At 27.2% G+C, this 17,120-nt stretch overlaps 1 protein-coding gene across 1 annotated transcript in view; it reads left to right on the forward strand.

The window, feature by feature from the left end:
• The first annotated feature begins 323 nt into the window (after window positions 1–323).
• The window catches only part of LOC107457082 (uncharacterized), a 30,512-nt gene continuing 13,715 nt past the window's right edge, over window positions 324–17,120 (forward strand). Inside the window, exon 1 of the mRNA XM_016075141.4 lies at window positions 324–1,492. Within this exon, the coding sequence (XP_015930627.1) occupies window positions 1,306–1,492 (187 nt within the window). The 5' untranslated portion in view covers window positions 324–1,305. The remainder of the gene's footprint in view (window positions 1,493–17,120) is intronic.

Below are 17,120 nucleotides of genomic sequence, written 5' to 3' on the forward strand. Positions count from 1 at the left end.
TTATTGTGGAGTAGTATAAAAAATTGATGAAATGATGAAGCAAATAAACATCCAAAATATTTTGAAATTCAGTTTGACAAAAAATAAAGTACTTGTATCCATAATAAAAGAAACAAACTCTTCAGACAAAATCCAACATTTTTCTTTATTATTATTTCCTTTTTATAATTGCAATGATTTTTTTTCTTCTGCCTCTTTACTAAAAAATGTGTTAATAGAAATTAGAATGCCAAAGGTGGAGATCTGTCGCCAAATGCCAGCACTCCACTTGACCGACAAGACGAGGCTCGTTGGAAGGCGATTCACGTATCAGCGAGCGAGTTGAGGAATTAGGCGGCAACCGAAGCACACCCCCCATCCACCAATCAGAGAGCGGCAAACGACTTAAGCGTTTCTAGACAAATATTTCATTATGGGTGCTCAAGGTTTCGTTTCGGGGGATAATTGCGTTAACCAGATAGTTCACCGGTCCTTCTCTGCAGGAAGGGGTGTTTCCAGCTGTCCATCCGTCCTTCCGGTCCCTCCCCTCCCCTATGGTCGCTGATACCTGATTCAGTTGTAAAACGTTCTTTCCAGATCTCAACAGTGACAGCAGTAATAGATCATAAACTTTACATGGCATGTGTCGATAGAATTTTAAATGCATTGTCAAAAGCACGCAGCACTTTGCGACTCGAGCTGAATTCTTCCAAGAGAATGTAGGACTTTCCAAGACATTTAGCTGTAAAACAAATGGAATACTCAATAAAACAAAAGTGTGTTACAAGCCAATATTTAACAAATCTTTTAAATTAAGTATTAAAAAAGTATAAATTATTTAGTTTGCAGTTACAAACTATTCTAATATCCTTACAAAATCATTTTGCAGAAAAAAAAATCCTCAATACAATAAATGTTTCTTGAATGAGCCGACAATGATCCTTGAATGAGCCGACAATTATTCTTGAATGAGCCGACAAATAACATGAAGTGATTGAATCAGCAAAGGCAATTAATTCCTACAACAAAAAATAGTTTTTAGAGCTGCAAACGATCAAAAAAATAATAAAACGAATGTAATTATTTCAAGCAACCGATAAATTTCGTTGCTTAAAAAACTATTCGAAACAATTAAAGCAAACGATTTTAATCCATTCAAGTAATCGATTATAAGAGTTAAACGATCGTAGTGAACACTTACTTTGTTGCTGAAAATGAGAGAAGATGATTAAACTCATTCAGAGAGCAAGAAAAGTTAAGTTTCCGTGTATATTTTTGTAAAGCGAATTGTGATATTGGACATTTTACTCAGAATTATAAAGTTTCATGGAAATGGAAGATTCAAGACCGACTCTTGATAGACAGCCCAGTAGATTCTCACTGTATAGTATCGAAAGACTTCTGAATGTAGGCAGAGACGTTGTGCGTCGTCCCAATCTAATTGACATTCAAGAAGTTGGTGAACCAAGAGGTAAACCAGATGGAGCCATTGATTTTAGTGTCCATACCAGAGGTAAGTAAATTTTGTTTTCGAAACTTTAATCTTCATGCACTAACTTTGGCACGTGGTTGCTTTTAATGGATGAGAGCTTCTTTTTGTCAATTGAAAATTTCACGATTTGCTTTTTAATGATAATGAATCTATCATTGAAATTCGTAAATAAATCTTCATTAATTCGCAGCTTTTCTCATTGAGCAGGTGTTCAAAAAAGAATCACATTCGAATATTCAATTTATTTTAATCAGATAATAAATTTAGCTTTCTTTTAAACTGGATTTCGTTTTAAATTTATAATTAAAATGGGTTAAAATATAAACGAAAATTTTGTATTGTTGACCTTAAGAAATAATTACCAGTAGTAATGGAATAAACCTGATAAAAATGGGAAAATTGTCAAAAAAGTGGTGATATTTTCGTTAAAAGTAATTTACAAGGATGTCAGTATAATGTTAGAACATCGTTTTAAAACGTCAATTTCAAATACTCAAGACTACATTTTTTTTATCCACAAAATGAAAACAAAGATTTTTTTTTCTTTTTAAGAGAGCTAACAATTTTTTACTTGACTTTTGCGTCATGTTGCTTCTTAATTTTCATCTTAGGAACATTTTTTCTATCAAGAAATATAACCAAAGAAGTAAATCAGTCAATCACTTCATCAGCGATAATCAATTTAACGTTGAACCACATTATCTATGTTTTGAACCGTAATTGGGTGCAAATCTACGCTGTTCAACTGAACCATAGTATTATGCAATAAAGTTCATTAAGTAGGAAATATGGGTCATCTCGGCACCATATTAAGCAGTAGATTTGAACCATAATGTGAACCATACGCCTTCCAAATTTTTTAAAAGTCATATGAAAGCGGATTCAGGTTCTATTGTTGAAATAAAAACTATTATAGAAATCTTATTCCATTATTTGAAGTGTATTAAGTAATAGAAAAAACTACATTGTAATAAGGTGTAATAGATTAAGGCATGTTATTTAACATGCCAAAAAAAAAAAAAAATTTGTCTTAAAAATTGATTTTTAGCAGAATATGACAACTAATTATTTATAAATAATACTTGGCGAACACCTTTATTTACAAAAACTTATTTCAAATGAATAAACATGCTTTAATATTACAAATTTCCGTGGCACATATCTTTGTACTTTTAAATGGATTAGATTCGAATTAAAAATAATCAATTGTGAAGAGAAATGTACTGTGGATTGCATTTCAAAAACTGTACAAAAGATTTTTAAAAAATTTCAATTATGTGTAAGCATTAGTTTTTAAAGATCTCTGCATAATCTGCACATCACATTTCTTGTAACTTTCCAATCTAGTGATGCCTTCTGGATAATTAGCAAGTTTAGGTATGTTCGAGCTAATTAATATGTAACATATTGCATGTTAATTAGTTATGTTGAATTTGAATTACAAATAATCATTCATTTAGAACAGAAATCACTAATCAGAATATCATTAATCTCAGAATAGAAATTGTAGATAAAGTGATAAAATATAGACCTATAAAAATCTTAGCCATAAAAATTAAATCGAAGCAAAAGTAGAATTTTAAAGTCATTGTATTACACTGCTAGAAACTTTATATCGCGTTAAACCACATTAATTGTTCAAATTTGCATAAACTTGCAATAGACCTTTAGTACGATAATGTGGCTTCAAAATAAGCCAAATAATCGTACCAAAAAATCATTTTTTTTTTTTTTTGTAAATATGATTACACTGTACAATGGTTCAATTTGAATGACTCTATTTGCTTGATATTATGGTTCTAAACATCGATATTATGATACAACGTTAAACTAGTTTTCGTATTGTGTTCGTTTGTGCCAGAAAAATGTAGCATGCTCCTCCGAAGTAGTGTTATATACACAACATTATGCTATAGAGGTATTGAGTATGTTTTTTCAATTCTATATTTTTGAGTGAAAAAAAAATTAAAGGTTAAGAAATTTATATTTGATTTACATACACATTTTGACTTTCTTAATATTTCGTGCAAGATTTTATTTTGTGTAATAACAATAATAATGACAAAATGGCAAGTTTTTGTTTTAATTCATTTACTTCAGTATGTATTGTTAGAGCTCTTGAAAGGGCTCACTAAATTAAACTAATCCATTAGCGACTTACTTTATATTTCTTTTTTACATTTCTTATGTTGCAAGAAATTCTATAATAATAATACAAACATTCTATTTTTTTTTATAAACATTTAATTTGATTCACAAATTATAGCTATATTTTATATGAAGTATTGAATATTAATGGAATTTTGGAATAAATTTATGTTAATATAATTCATTTACTATACAAATTGCCTATACAACAAAATAACTAAATTACATTTATTATAGAATTCTATAATTTTTAAAATTGCATCATGTATATATAATTAAATTTTGCCATGTTATGAACTTGAAAATTATAAAAATGAACTTCTGCTTAGTAAAACTTGTTTAATATGAGATTAACAAATTCGGTATATTTTTAGCAGTACGTTAGATTTGTCATGTACGTTTATGAGTATTGTCGTTACCTCAACTTCCCAAAAGTTTTTTTTAAAAAAAAAAGAAAAAAAAAAATTACAACTAAATTTTGGCTTAAACCTTTAGATTACGGTGATTAAATTAGTATTGATAACAGTTTAAAAAATACATTAATGAGAAATAATTTGAAAAAAAAAAACAAACAAACATTTAAATATAGATGCAATGGGCAGTAAAGTTTGAAATACAGTGCATCAAATTGCATACTAGTAATTTTATTTCTCCAGGTTGGATATCAGCCATTTTACTACCCTTTGCACATAATGTGTATTTAATGATGTCACGAAACTGATATTTACCCATTTTTTCCCTCTTCATCAGTAAAAAAGTTGAAAATTTAGAAATGAATAATTCAGAAATTTTATTTGATGTCATTGTATTAATAATCATGCAATGGGCAGTATAAGTTCGAAATAAAATATTCCACATTGAGAAATAAAGTATAATCAAAACTGCCAGAATCTGGTTAATTATACCATGTTTCACGCTCTATGGGATCACCAAAATAGGTAATTTTAGGTAATAGGTTAGGTAATTTTTCTCGGAGTAATTATTTTGGTTAAGTTTACAATATAATATGATTTTATAATGTGTGATAAAATTCGGAAAATGTGGTAAAAATAGGTAATTTTATCATGTTACCTTAGAAGATGGCATAAAAATTATCTATTCTGTAAAATTTACTCTTAAGTTTCGTATTTTTTACTAAATGTGTGGTAATAAGAACTATAACCTATAATTTTGAAAATCAAAATTTTCGTTAAATCGGTACCACATGAATGATTCAAGTACCGTAAATTTTGGCTTTATTAACCTGAATTACAATTTTTAAAATAATTTTTTTAAATTATAAATGTCATTACCATACAGTACAGTAATATTACTAGATTTTTTTTTCCTTGCAGATTAAATAGCAACCATTACATTTCCTTTAGCACATAATTTTCCCATTTTGCATTTAATGATACGTGTTATCTAATATTTACCTGTTTTATTCGTCTCATTAGTTAGAAAAGTTGAAAATTTAAAGATTGATCAATTTTAAAACTATTTTATCAATCATGATATGATGAGCAATAAATGATGAAAACAGTGTCCCCGATTGGATAGAAGCCATTTTATTAACTTTTACGCAAAATATTCGTATAATAATTTAAGAATGTGCCAATTAATGTTTCTAATTTTACCTTTCTTGCAGTACAGTAGCTTAGTATTACATAGCATTATGATTAAAATATGATGTAAAGCAGAATACATGGTGTTTTTATTTATGCCTAAAAAACCTATTCAAGTTTCAAAACATTTTTATTTCATACGCATGTTATAAAACATCTATTAAGGGGATCATAAAAACTAGGAACTTTTAGGTTTTTTTAGGTTTATTTTTTCGCCTCATTTCAATACCTTTTATGCCAGTATCCGAAATCCTACTAAATTGAATGTCATGAACCGATAACTAACTAAAAGAAACTAAAGCTGATTCTTCCTTCTTTATTTTAAATATACTTTTTTAAAAAATTTTATTCATGGTAGCAAAATATAATCAGTAAAAATTTAAATTTAAGCATGAAATAAATAATAAATTTTAATTAATTGAAATTTTTTTCTTTTTTTTCTCTTAGCAAAGTCGCGTTGATAATTTAATGAATGAAAATTAAATATCTTGAATAAGTAAAAGGGATTAAGTCAGTGTACTCCATCAAAAAATTGATTAAATACTGAACCATAATATCGGTACTTTGAATCATAATATTGTTCAAGGTTGCTGCAAATTTATTAAGGTATTAAATTGCATAATGCTTCCTTTTAAGTTGAACCATAGTATCAAGTAATCAAGTTTAAGAAGCCATCTAATACGGTTCAATTTGGCACCATATAAAAGTTGTTAAAATTTGAACAATATTGTTTTTCAATCCGCTGTAAAATATTGAGCAGAATTAGAGTTATTAACAAATACTTGAAAAAAAAAAGTAATGGCTCAAACATTACGTAAGCATGTTTAGGAAAATTTACAATCCTTCTCTTCGTCTGCTGAAGCAAATTTTTTTTTGAATTTTAAATTAATATGAACTTTAAACTGTGTTGTTTGTGAGGAATTAAGTATATGTTAAAATTCTTAATCAAAAAATCGTATGTTTTTATTATTTTTATTAGTGTATGCATTATTTTTATTCAATAGTTAAATTTGAGAATTATTTATTATCTTAAGCTCTTGAATTGACTTGATTTTTATAAACCTTACTATTTCTCAAATTTTCAATACAGCGTTTTTTAATAAACCGTAAAAGTAAATGTTTAATATTTTGAATGAATTTAAATAAATTTTGAAAAATGATAAATTAAGATTTTATATGGGTTAATTAGTTAATTTCACTAGGGAAAAATTTTTTTGTCGTGTTTTTTCAAATACTTGATCTCGCTTAATTCGGGTGTGATGATGTAAAGATTAGAAATTAGTTTTGCTCCTGCTTTTTTTTTTAATAGTCATTTAATTTAAGTCATTTTTAAGTTAGAAACTTTTTCGAAATGTATAAGTTTAAAAACATAATATACAACATTTAAATGGGTTAAATGTTGAAACACACTTTTAGGGGAGTTAAGGCATATCATTACCATTAAAATTGAAAGGCCGGCATACGCAGCTAGGGGCTATGATTTGTTCAGAAGCACACTTAAGAAGAAACAGCACATAATGAGAAAGCGCCCCTATAGGCGTATTTCTGGACATGGGTTACTACGCAATTTTGATCCAGATGATGTGCCTTATTTCTTCTAGAAGTTTGTTACAACCTTTAGGCTACTCCCTGTTGTTTATAATGTTTTTAAACTTGCGTATTTCGGTGAAAAAAATAACTAAAAATGTTATTTAAAACAATTTGTAGCATGGAGAGAAAAACTGATTGTAGTATAGAAGATCTGTTAAAAAAATCTCAAGGAAAAATATTTTCCCTTGTTCTTAATAAGTGCATTTTTTAATGCTTACTTTTTACAAAAACTTTAAATTTTTATTGGTAATTATTAGTAAACGCTTTTTTTTTATTAAAAAAATCAGTTGTTTTTAAATTTAAGTTGATTAAAAATCTCTGTAGGATCAATTGCTATCTGAGTGAATGAAGCATGCATGTTTCATAATGATAACTTTACAAAAGTGACAGAAATTTTGACACATCATCTAATGATTCCTAGAGTGACTTAAGATGTTGAAAGACGAAACACCTAATTATTACTATTAAAAATACTATTAAAAATTAAAAGAAAGCCATTTTTTGAAGATTCATCATCATTGCATGTCTGCAGAAAAAATAATAATCAAGTAAATAGTCAGCTTAAAAAGATAATTTTCCTAATTTTTAATTAATTAAAAAAATTAAGAAGTTAAATATATTTAAAAAGAGGGGAAAGCATATGTTCTTCATCTGTTTTTATGTACAAAAAATATGTCATTAAAACTTTAAACAAAAGAAAAACAATTTTTAACAGTATTTTATAAAATTTTCATCTGAAATTTATGAAAATTTACACGTTTAGAGCAGATATTTTTAGATCCCTTAGGAAAAAAAGGTATTTTTGCAGTGGATAATATTTTTCAAAAACTGCAGAATTGATTTTACTAAAATTTTGCAAATTTCTCTAGATAAAATTGAAATGAGGGAAAAGCCTTGAAAAAAAATTGAAGTTTGAATTTTTGATAAATTTATAAGCCTTATTATTTTCGGTAAAATTATGACCTAATAGCCTTGTAAAAATAGTTGGCAACGAAAAAAAAATACCCTTCCTTCAATATCTAATCAGTTCTATCTAGAAAACGTGTGTAAAATTTTAATAAGAGTCGTGCATTAGTTTTTGAGAAAGCTAATCCATCGACTTCAAAGGTAGAGTTTTAAGAAAATTCTTTAATCCCGCCCCCTTGAATTCAAAATGGCGGATGAAGTTTACCTTCCAATTTTAGATATCAGATATCTATATTGGGCCCAAAACACACCTTTTAGGTAATTTCGAGCTTTTTCTTATTTATTTCAATCTTCAACTATTTAGGAACTAGCTAAATATAAAATTTCTTCTAAATCAAACTCAATTACATTCCTTTTCGATGATTTGTTAATGAATTAATTATCATAAGATATCTTAGGTATATTTCTCCCTTTATTTGTACCAGATATGCAAATATTAATTAATCTATTAAACTTTGTATGCCAGTCTCTTGAAAAAGGTTTTTGTTTGCAGAGCACTCGATGTTTAAAAATAGTCCCCAAATCTAAATGATAAATCCAAAAGTTTGTTCCTTACTAAACCCATCAAAACCCCTTTACATGTTTGTGATCAATAAGGTCAATAATTGTTTGTTTTATCTAAACTTAGGTTCTATTCTTCCCTAAATAAGTTATAAATAAATTTTATTTTTTCATTTTATCTTCACACTGTGCAAAAGGTGCCGTTTAATTTAAAAACAAAAAAAAATCAGGCACGTTTTAAGAAATATTATCTTCGAAATTTAACATTTTCGTAATTATTTGAGTAGTATGACGTAAAGTTAAATATTACGTAAGCAAGTAGAAGGTAAAAAGAGTTTTTAAAGTTCTCTTACTTTTTGTAAAACGGGAAATGAAGTATCTGAGCTATGCTAGAGGAAGATTTATAACTCTTTAAAAGGAAGAAATGTAACTTTTAAATCGTTTTATTATGTAAAAATGTTGGGATCGCTTTTTTTGTCCCTACCTTACTTTTCTTCTCAAAAGTAAGAACTTCAGATGATAAAATATTTATTATTGTTATAATTACATTTTGTTATGGAAAAAAGAAACAAGGAAAGAAACGGAAAGGAAAACAAATTTCAAAAGAGAAGAAGATAAATTATTATGAAAATGTAATTAGAATAATTGATTTTGTAACTTCTGAACAGTTAATAAAACTTACTAATTCTTTAATTCTTAGTTTTCCTTTAACTTTTTTATTTTGTGTTATAAATATATATACATACACACAAAATTATGATCAGAGTAACAGATTTGAAAAATATTTTTGGTTATTTATTTGCTTTGAAATGACAATATTAAAAGAGATTTTTGCAAGCAACACGATAAATGTTTCCGTTTATAAAACAGCTAAAACAGAATTGAATAAATGAAAAACAAACTGCGAAATTCTAAACAAATTAAATTTAAAGTGTCACTAGAAATGATATAACATACAAAAATTTAGGTTATATATAAAATTTAGGCTTGTATTTAGGTTAAAAGATGACAAAAATTATCATTTTTTTTATTTCATATAGTGCTTATTGCCAAAATTAAATAAGTATCATCGGCGTCTACAATAGCTCGATTTTTTATGTTTCCTTTACACAGATTAGTATCATTTCTTGATTAATTTTTCTTTTTAGCCTATTTTTCATTTCAATTTGTACATATTACCAAAATTAATTAAGCGAATAGCAATAAAAAATTAATAAGAGAATAGCAATTTTTGACCTCTCCCATATACAAATTAGTACTATTCCTTCAATAATTTTTGCTCTTTCAATGCATATCTTTTTTTTATTATCTATTATTGCTGATTTTAAATTATTTAGTTTTATGGATACACGTTTTAAAAGCATAATTATGAACAAAATAAACACTTGGTTTCAGATAAGTTCAGGAATATTAATTTGGTCACATAATCCGCCAATGCTATGATATTCATGATGTTGATATGATATCAATGAGTTTATCTAACGTAACGAATAGAAAATAATTAAATTTTATAGAATGTGCAAATAAGTCGTTTTCTTAGTTAGAGCTATAAGCTACCAACTATCACTGATGTAATCTTTAAAATATCTTTAAGGAAAGAAAATCTTCTGCAGTCTCATTTTTATCAGTGGAGAGTTCAAAGCCAATGAAAAAATTCCGTCTTTCACACTACCCTACCGAAGGAACCAATCGAAAATCTTTAACTAACTTCAGGGTCTGGGGTTAAATGTACCCCTGCAGCCACTGTTGAATTTAATGATGATAGAACAAATTGTTCTGGATTTATAATAGAGAGACACAGGCAAGGAAAGAATATTTCTTCATTTCATAATTTTAAATTTTTGATAAGGGTAGGAAATAAGTCCAAACTCTAAAAGAAACTCTTACATTTTATTTGGATAGTAATGTGATAAATTAAGCATTCCAGTATGATTGAAATTTTATTCTAATCGCTACTAAATTCTAATTGCGATTGGAATATTTTATTCTGATTTTTCTTATTGTGACTTAAATTGTTTTTAATCATTTTGATAAAACTAATCAGAATTAAACATTTATGGAACAACAAAAATTCAGGAATCAATAATAAACTGGGTCTTATTAAGTTTAGTAGGAATGCAGCTATTGTTAAAATTGATTACAACCAAGTCGCTATACGGGATGCTCCAAAATGTAACCGACAAAAATAAAAGAGGAAAAATACTTACCATAAAATAATGGGTCATAAATAGATTTCAGAGGGTTAAAATTTCGAAAAAAAGTACCCTGGCTCCTAATGTAGTGGTGACGAAAGTTGAAGGTTAGTTGAGAATGCTCTCGTCAACAGGCTCAATCGTTTTTATATCATTGTAAACAGTACAATGACAACGACTTGTATATCAATTAATTAAATAAAATCTTTTTGAGATTAATAAATTTGTAGCATTTTTCCAAGTGTTTTTCAGCGTGGTTCGAAACCAGCGTGGTTTTTCGCGATTTTAAAACCTCACAATTTCAAAACTTAAAGGCTAAGTTTAAATGCCGCAGAAAATATTCAAACTTTTTAAGAAGTAAATAAACAACACTTTTGACACTTTTTGGTAGGGATTCATTCAAATCCTTAAATAGGGGGGGGGGGTCGCAAATCCTTAAATTGGGAGGCCAGGATACCCTGGTTAGTAGAATGCTGGAGTCGTATTCGAGAGAACGGGAGTTCGAAATCAGCCAGAAATCCCATGTATTAAATGGTGACCGGTGCACCATTACTAGATTAAATCTGTCAGGGTCACAAAGTTCTCCAAGTTTTTATAACAGATTAATTTCTCTGGGGGTACTGATCCAGGTGTTCCCTAGTCTTCTGGATTGGTCTCAAAGTTACAAGGCTACGGAGTTGAATATCTGTAGCTGTAAATTTAAATTTGGGCCAGCTGTTCAACGACAGTTACAAAATAAAATTTAATCTTTAAATAGGAGCCGTGGTGGCTCAGGGGATAGAGCATTCGCCTTCTAATGAAGTGAACTGGGTTCGAATACCAGCAATGGCTGGTCGATACATGTTCTGCACCCGGCTCCTACCGACCACAGTGTTGACATAAAAGATCCTTAGTGGTAGAAGGATCATGAGTTAGAGTCTCCTTGCCTCCGGCTAACTGTCGAGGGTCTTCGTGGTTTTCTTCTATATGTAACGCAAATGGGGGTTAGTTCCAGCAAAAAGTCCTCCACGAAGGCAATTTTCTCCCAATGCTTGATCCAGGAGTTCCCTTGTCTTCCTGATGGGGTTCAAAATTACAAGGCTACGCTGTAGAACATTAGTAGTCGTAAACCCGAAATTGGATCGGCTGTTCAACGACGGTTAGAAAATAAAATATAAAATCCTTAAATAAAATTTCATTTGTTTGATCAAAAAATCAATAAGCTCTAGTAAAGTTACATTAAAATATTAGTAATAAACAATTTAGAAATTTAATGCATAGAATAATCAACAGTGTAGAAATTGAATACATTGAATAAATTCCTTCTTCAACTACTTTTCTTATTGTTATATTAATTTAATGAAAAATTGTGAGATGTTGCACATCTTGTCACCGGTACAAAAATTTTTTTTCCTTTTACAAAATTTGTTCGAATAATTAGATTGATTAAAATTAAATAATATTTTAAGCATTACGGATCTTTTGAAAACATAAAATGAAATTTTTAAAAAATAAAGTAGAACACAAAAAATTGTGTAAACAAAATGTCCCAATATGGCTTACATATTACTTAGAGCTAAAAATTAGATACATCCCGTTTTTTTAAGAAAATCTGGTCGTTTCGACAGAAAATATATCACAAACAAAAAGAAAGAGTAAATAAAGCCAATAAATTCAGAAAACTGAAATAGACAAGTGGAAATTTCTCTCCCTTTGATATTTACTTAAGATTTCAAACTTTATTATATTTGATTTTCAGCTTTTAGTCGCAATCCAAATGTAAGTCCATAACTTCACCGGGTAGAGCAATATCTTAAAAATGCAATATTGGGAGGTAAAAATGTGAAAATATATTTTTCACAGACTAAAATAAATTTTTAAAATCCGCTTTTTGGAGTTCATGAAAATCAGATTTGTCGGTGACAGGCTGAAAGGGATTTAAGAACAACAAAAAATACAGATATAATATAAATACATCTAAACAGATGCTTTATATCTTGAAATGTAAAAATAAAACTCAGAAAACTGTATTTTTTTAATAATAAAAAAAAAAGAATTATCCATTTGAGAGATGAAACGGTGTAGAAGATTCAAATTCGTCAAATTCAAAAGTTAAGGTGATATTAAATTTTAATATGGACCAAAATTTCTGAACAATATAGGATTTTATTCTTTTTTTGAAATGTAATGGACACTTAAATACGATGCTTTTTAAAGTTTTTATCAGAATGTTTGAATGAATACACTTTTTAAAAGCCAAATAAGTTAATTTGTTATTTAAATGGGGATAATAATAATAACAAAAACTTATTGAAAAGCCAGAGTAAAAAAATCTGAAATATTAGCTTGGGTTCTTGGCTAATATGAATCATTGTTTTAATATTACATCTAACAGTAAAAATTTTAAAAACAGCTTTTAAAATTATGTTCTTGTTTGTTTTATCTGATCTTCATGTTTTATTTTTCCTTTATTTTGAAAAATGCGCCCCTGTCACCTTCTATTTTAAGCATACGGTGAACAAAACAAAACAAGAAAAAAAAAATGGAAAAAAAAATCAGTAAAAGTTGGTTAGTAGTTAAGTAAGTTTGCTGATTAATCTAATTAAGCAGTTCAAACTTCAAAAAATTATTTTGCAAACATTGTTTTAAATTTTTGAAAATCCAGATTGATTGTTTTAAAAATTCAGAAATTATGGTCCAATTATAAAAGGCGTTTACCCAAAGATAATAGCATTTTTCTGCAATTATTTATCAGTTATGAGATGAATAATGATTGAAAAACTTGGGATTGGGAGGCAAGCGTATTAAATCATCAGAAAAAAATTCATGTAAAATTACCGTACTGAATGGTAATAACTATTCGGATTTAAAAAAATAAAAATTATAATTTTAGTAAGTAAAACCGAATTATGCAGAATCTAAACAATTCTTTTGGTAATTTTTCCGTTTAAGTAGATAGCAACGGTTTAATGGAAATTCTGGTATTAAAAATTATTGTTCTTATTACCACACATTTAGTAAAAAATTCAAAAGTGAAAAGAATAAATAGTTTCTATACCATGCTCAAAATTTCCATGATAAAATTATCAAACTTTGTCACAAAACCAAATTTTTTACATATTAGAAATCCATATTTTAATGCTAATTTTACCAGGATTATAACCAAAACGCTTTGGTAAAGATTTTCGAGCTTTGTAGTCTCCCCATAGAGCCAGAAATAGGTAAATTTTACTATATTCTAGTAGTTTTGACCATGCTTTATTTTTTCTCAGTGTAAACATATAGTACATAATATCAATATTTGAGTACGATTCAAAAAATAATAAAAATAAAAACAAAATCAAAAACTTAGATATTGTTAATAAACACTTTTAATGGTGCATTCTGTTAAGTTATGCATAAAATAAAAATGCACAACTTGAAACATTTAATTCTAAATCATTATTACTTAGTTAATTCTTAATTAAGGTAGCTTTTGAATTTTCAGTGTTATTTTCCAAATCATCCATGTACGGATTAGTCCTTGAATGTTAGACAAAATTACTCGTCTCAGGTGTTATCTTGATCAATACTTTGTATTCTAATCTTGATCAATACTTTAATTTTAGTACACTGTAAAAAATTCCGAATCAAATTTCTTTAAAAAGTACCGACACTCTGGCACTTTTTACCGCAAAATTCATTTTTACTGGAATCTGTTATGGTCATGAAATCTGATGTATCGTAATTTTACTGTAGTAATTATAGTAAAATCGCTGTTAATAAAGTTGCAGTATAATATTTCAGAGGAAAAATGGATTTTACGGTAAAAAGGAATTCGCGGTAAAATAGATTTTACAGATGATGCACCCAAAATGCTTTTACATTATACCGTGATTTGAACCGGAATTTTTAACAAAGTATGTTTATAACAGAATATTATTGTAGGTTTGGATCAATACTTGTCTGTTTACAAGAAGGTCAACACCTTCTTGTACATTCAAACCTACAACATCATCATACTTCTTGTTGATTCAAACCTACAACATCATCTGACAGCTAAATCGTGTAAATTTTTATAGCAGTTTTTTGGAATCAAATTTTGAAATTCAATATAATATAGATCATATTGAACATTCGAGTTTTTTTTAATTTTCTTTTTTTTATTGATTTTAACTAAGTTTCTGAAGACGACATTATTATTTTAACGTTTTGTTTAAAAAAAAATAATTTTAAAATGTTAAAATGATGTGCAATAAAATGATGTATTTTAAAATGATGTAAAATAATTAATAACAATAATAATGGATGAGTTTTATAAAATAGAAATATAGAAAGTGAATTTTAATGTTTAAAGCTTTTCCGGTATACAAAAAAATGACGTGTCAATACAATTACAATGTTACAATACGCTATTGAATTAACACTGACAAAAAATGACGTATCTTTTTCAAATAGTCTTATCTTTTCGTTATGATAGATGATGTAAAATAAATAAACAAATAAACAAGCAAATATTAAAAAAAAAGATGATTTTCTTAAAATCAAGTTATAGAGAATGAATCTTAATCTATAAAGCTTTCACAGTAAACTAAAAAACAACGCATCAAAACAGAGACAATGTCATATTACGTCATTGAATTAACGCTCCCAAAATCCATACATCTTTTCAAAAAATCTTATCATTTTATGATATATGATGTAAAATAATAAATAACAATTACGCACGGATTTCTCAAAGTAGGAAAGGAATTTTAATCCTTAAAATTGATCCAATTTGTTACAAAAATTACATATCGTTTTTTTTTCTTAAGTAAACCTTTTATAATAATGGGGAAAATATCCATTACATAATTTCTGAGTTTTTTGTGAGGCGATGGAGTAGCTAGGGGGTGGCAAGAGATAATATCTTCAATTTTATGAAAAAGTAATTAAAAATGAATTCCAGAGTAAAATGCTTTTTTCTTTTAAATATCCTCATTTCCTACCATTTTTTTATCCTTTCTTTTCCTATCTGTGGGCCCCATAACTTCATCAAATCTTTTATTTTTTAAAAACGATTTACTTAAAAATTTTATTATACTGTTGTTTACGAATATTGTACAGTAATATTATTATAGCAATAGTGTTATAGTGATATAGTGGTGTATAAAGCAATAGTTATAGTAATATTGTAGTTACTTTACACGTAGGTTTTTTTTTAAATTATATTTTGCAGTTTATATTTAATATATTGAGTGAAAAATGTCTTTAGGAAAAGTATTATCGAATCAAAAACAATCAACCCAATCTAAAATATCAAGTGTAGCAGTTCCGTTTTAAAATTCAACAGTGTATGTTACTAATGTATACATTAGTAAGACATATCATTTTATTTTAAATCGAAAAGAAGTAAAATTTATTAAGTTATTGAAAGCCTTAAAAGAACATTATGTAAAGTTGAAAAATTTTATTCAGTGTAGAATTTAAAGAAAAAGAAAGTCAATTGTGTTGTACTTAAAGTTTCCCATTTTCTAAAGTTATGCGTAAAACTTCATTTTAATGGTGTTAACCTAAAAAATAATAGTGTTTTTTTAATCATTGACGTACTCATTATTATAAAAGTAAATCAAAATCTAATGAATGTTTGAAAAATCTGAGACATTTTAATTAGATATCATCCTTTTAAATTACGGTAATGTTATATCGTAATTTTTATTTATTTTTACTAATTTTATTTCCTAAGTTTAAAGGAAAATAATTATAAATCAATCACAATTTTGAAATAAAAAGAAAGAGATCATAGATTTTGACTTCGGAAATAAATCAATAATTTTTTATGAGATAAATATCGGGAAACGGTTCCTCATATGAGAGATTTTTTTTAAAAATTACACATAAAACATAATAATTATTATTATGTTTATTATTATAATATCTAATGTATATGTGACGGGTGTAAATTATTAGGTCTCGGTAAAATTTACGCAACTTCAACTTATTTCAATAAATAAAAATATTAAAAAAATCTGCAAATCGCGAAAAGTTATAAAAGGGAAAGACTCAGAATAGTACCATGGTATATTAAATATGTCATGGTACTGTTAATATGCTATTGTATACAAGATCTACAAAAATAAAAACAATCGAGTCTTTTCCTTTTTCTAAGTTGCTCTCATTTGCATTTCAAGTACAAGGTTCAGGACCACAAAATTGTCGTCATCAACACCTTAATTTTCTTGAAGCCATCTTCTGAAGTGAAAACTGCTAACTATACGTAATAACCCTTGGATTTTTAATGACAACTAAACGAATATTAAATGGTGTATTAAATGATTTACTTCTACAATTCTCTTTAGAAAATCGCAGATATAAATTGAAATTGAATTAGCTTGACAAATTTAACAAATATTTTTAGCATTAAATTTATTTTTTACTCGAATCATTAACTACACAATATTACTGGTAATAATGAATTAAATAGATTGCCAATCTTGAAAATTAAATATTTTATGGTTAAAATTCAACAATGAAACTAAAATACGGCAAACGTGAATGTGGTATTAACATTTAAAAATTAATATTAGTCGAATCATAAGAAGAATATTTTATTTGGAGAAAATGCTTTTTTAATACATAATTATACTTATGCTCTTAAAAATACTCATATATATATATATATATATATATATATATATATATATATATATA

This window comes from Parasteatoda tepidariorum, chromosome 7 (assembly GCF_982258835.1).
Source record: "Parasteatoda tepidariorum strain Cologne lab strain chromosome 7, Ptep-v5.0, whole genome shotgun sequence".
In the NCBI taxonomy this organism is placed as follows: Eukaryota; Metazoa; Arthropoda; class Arachnida; order Araneae; family Theridiidae; genus Parasteatoda; species Parasteatoda tepidariorum.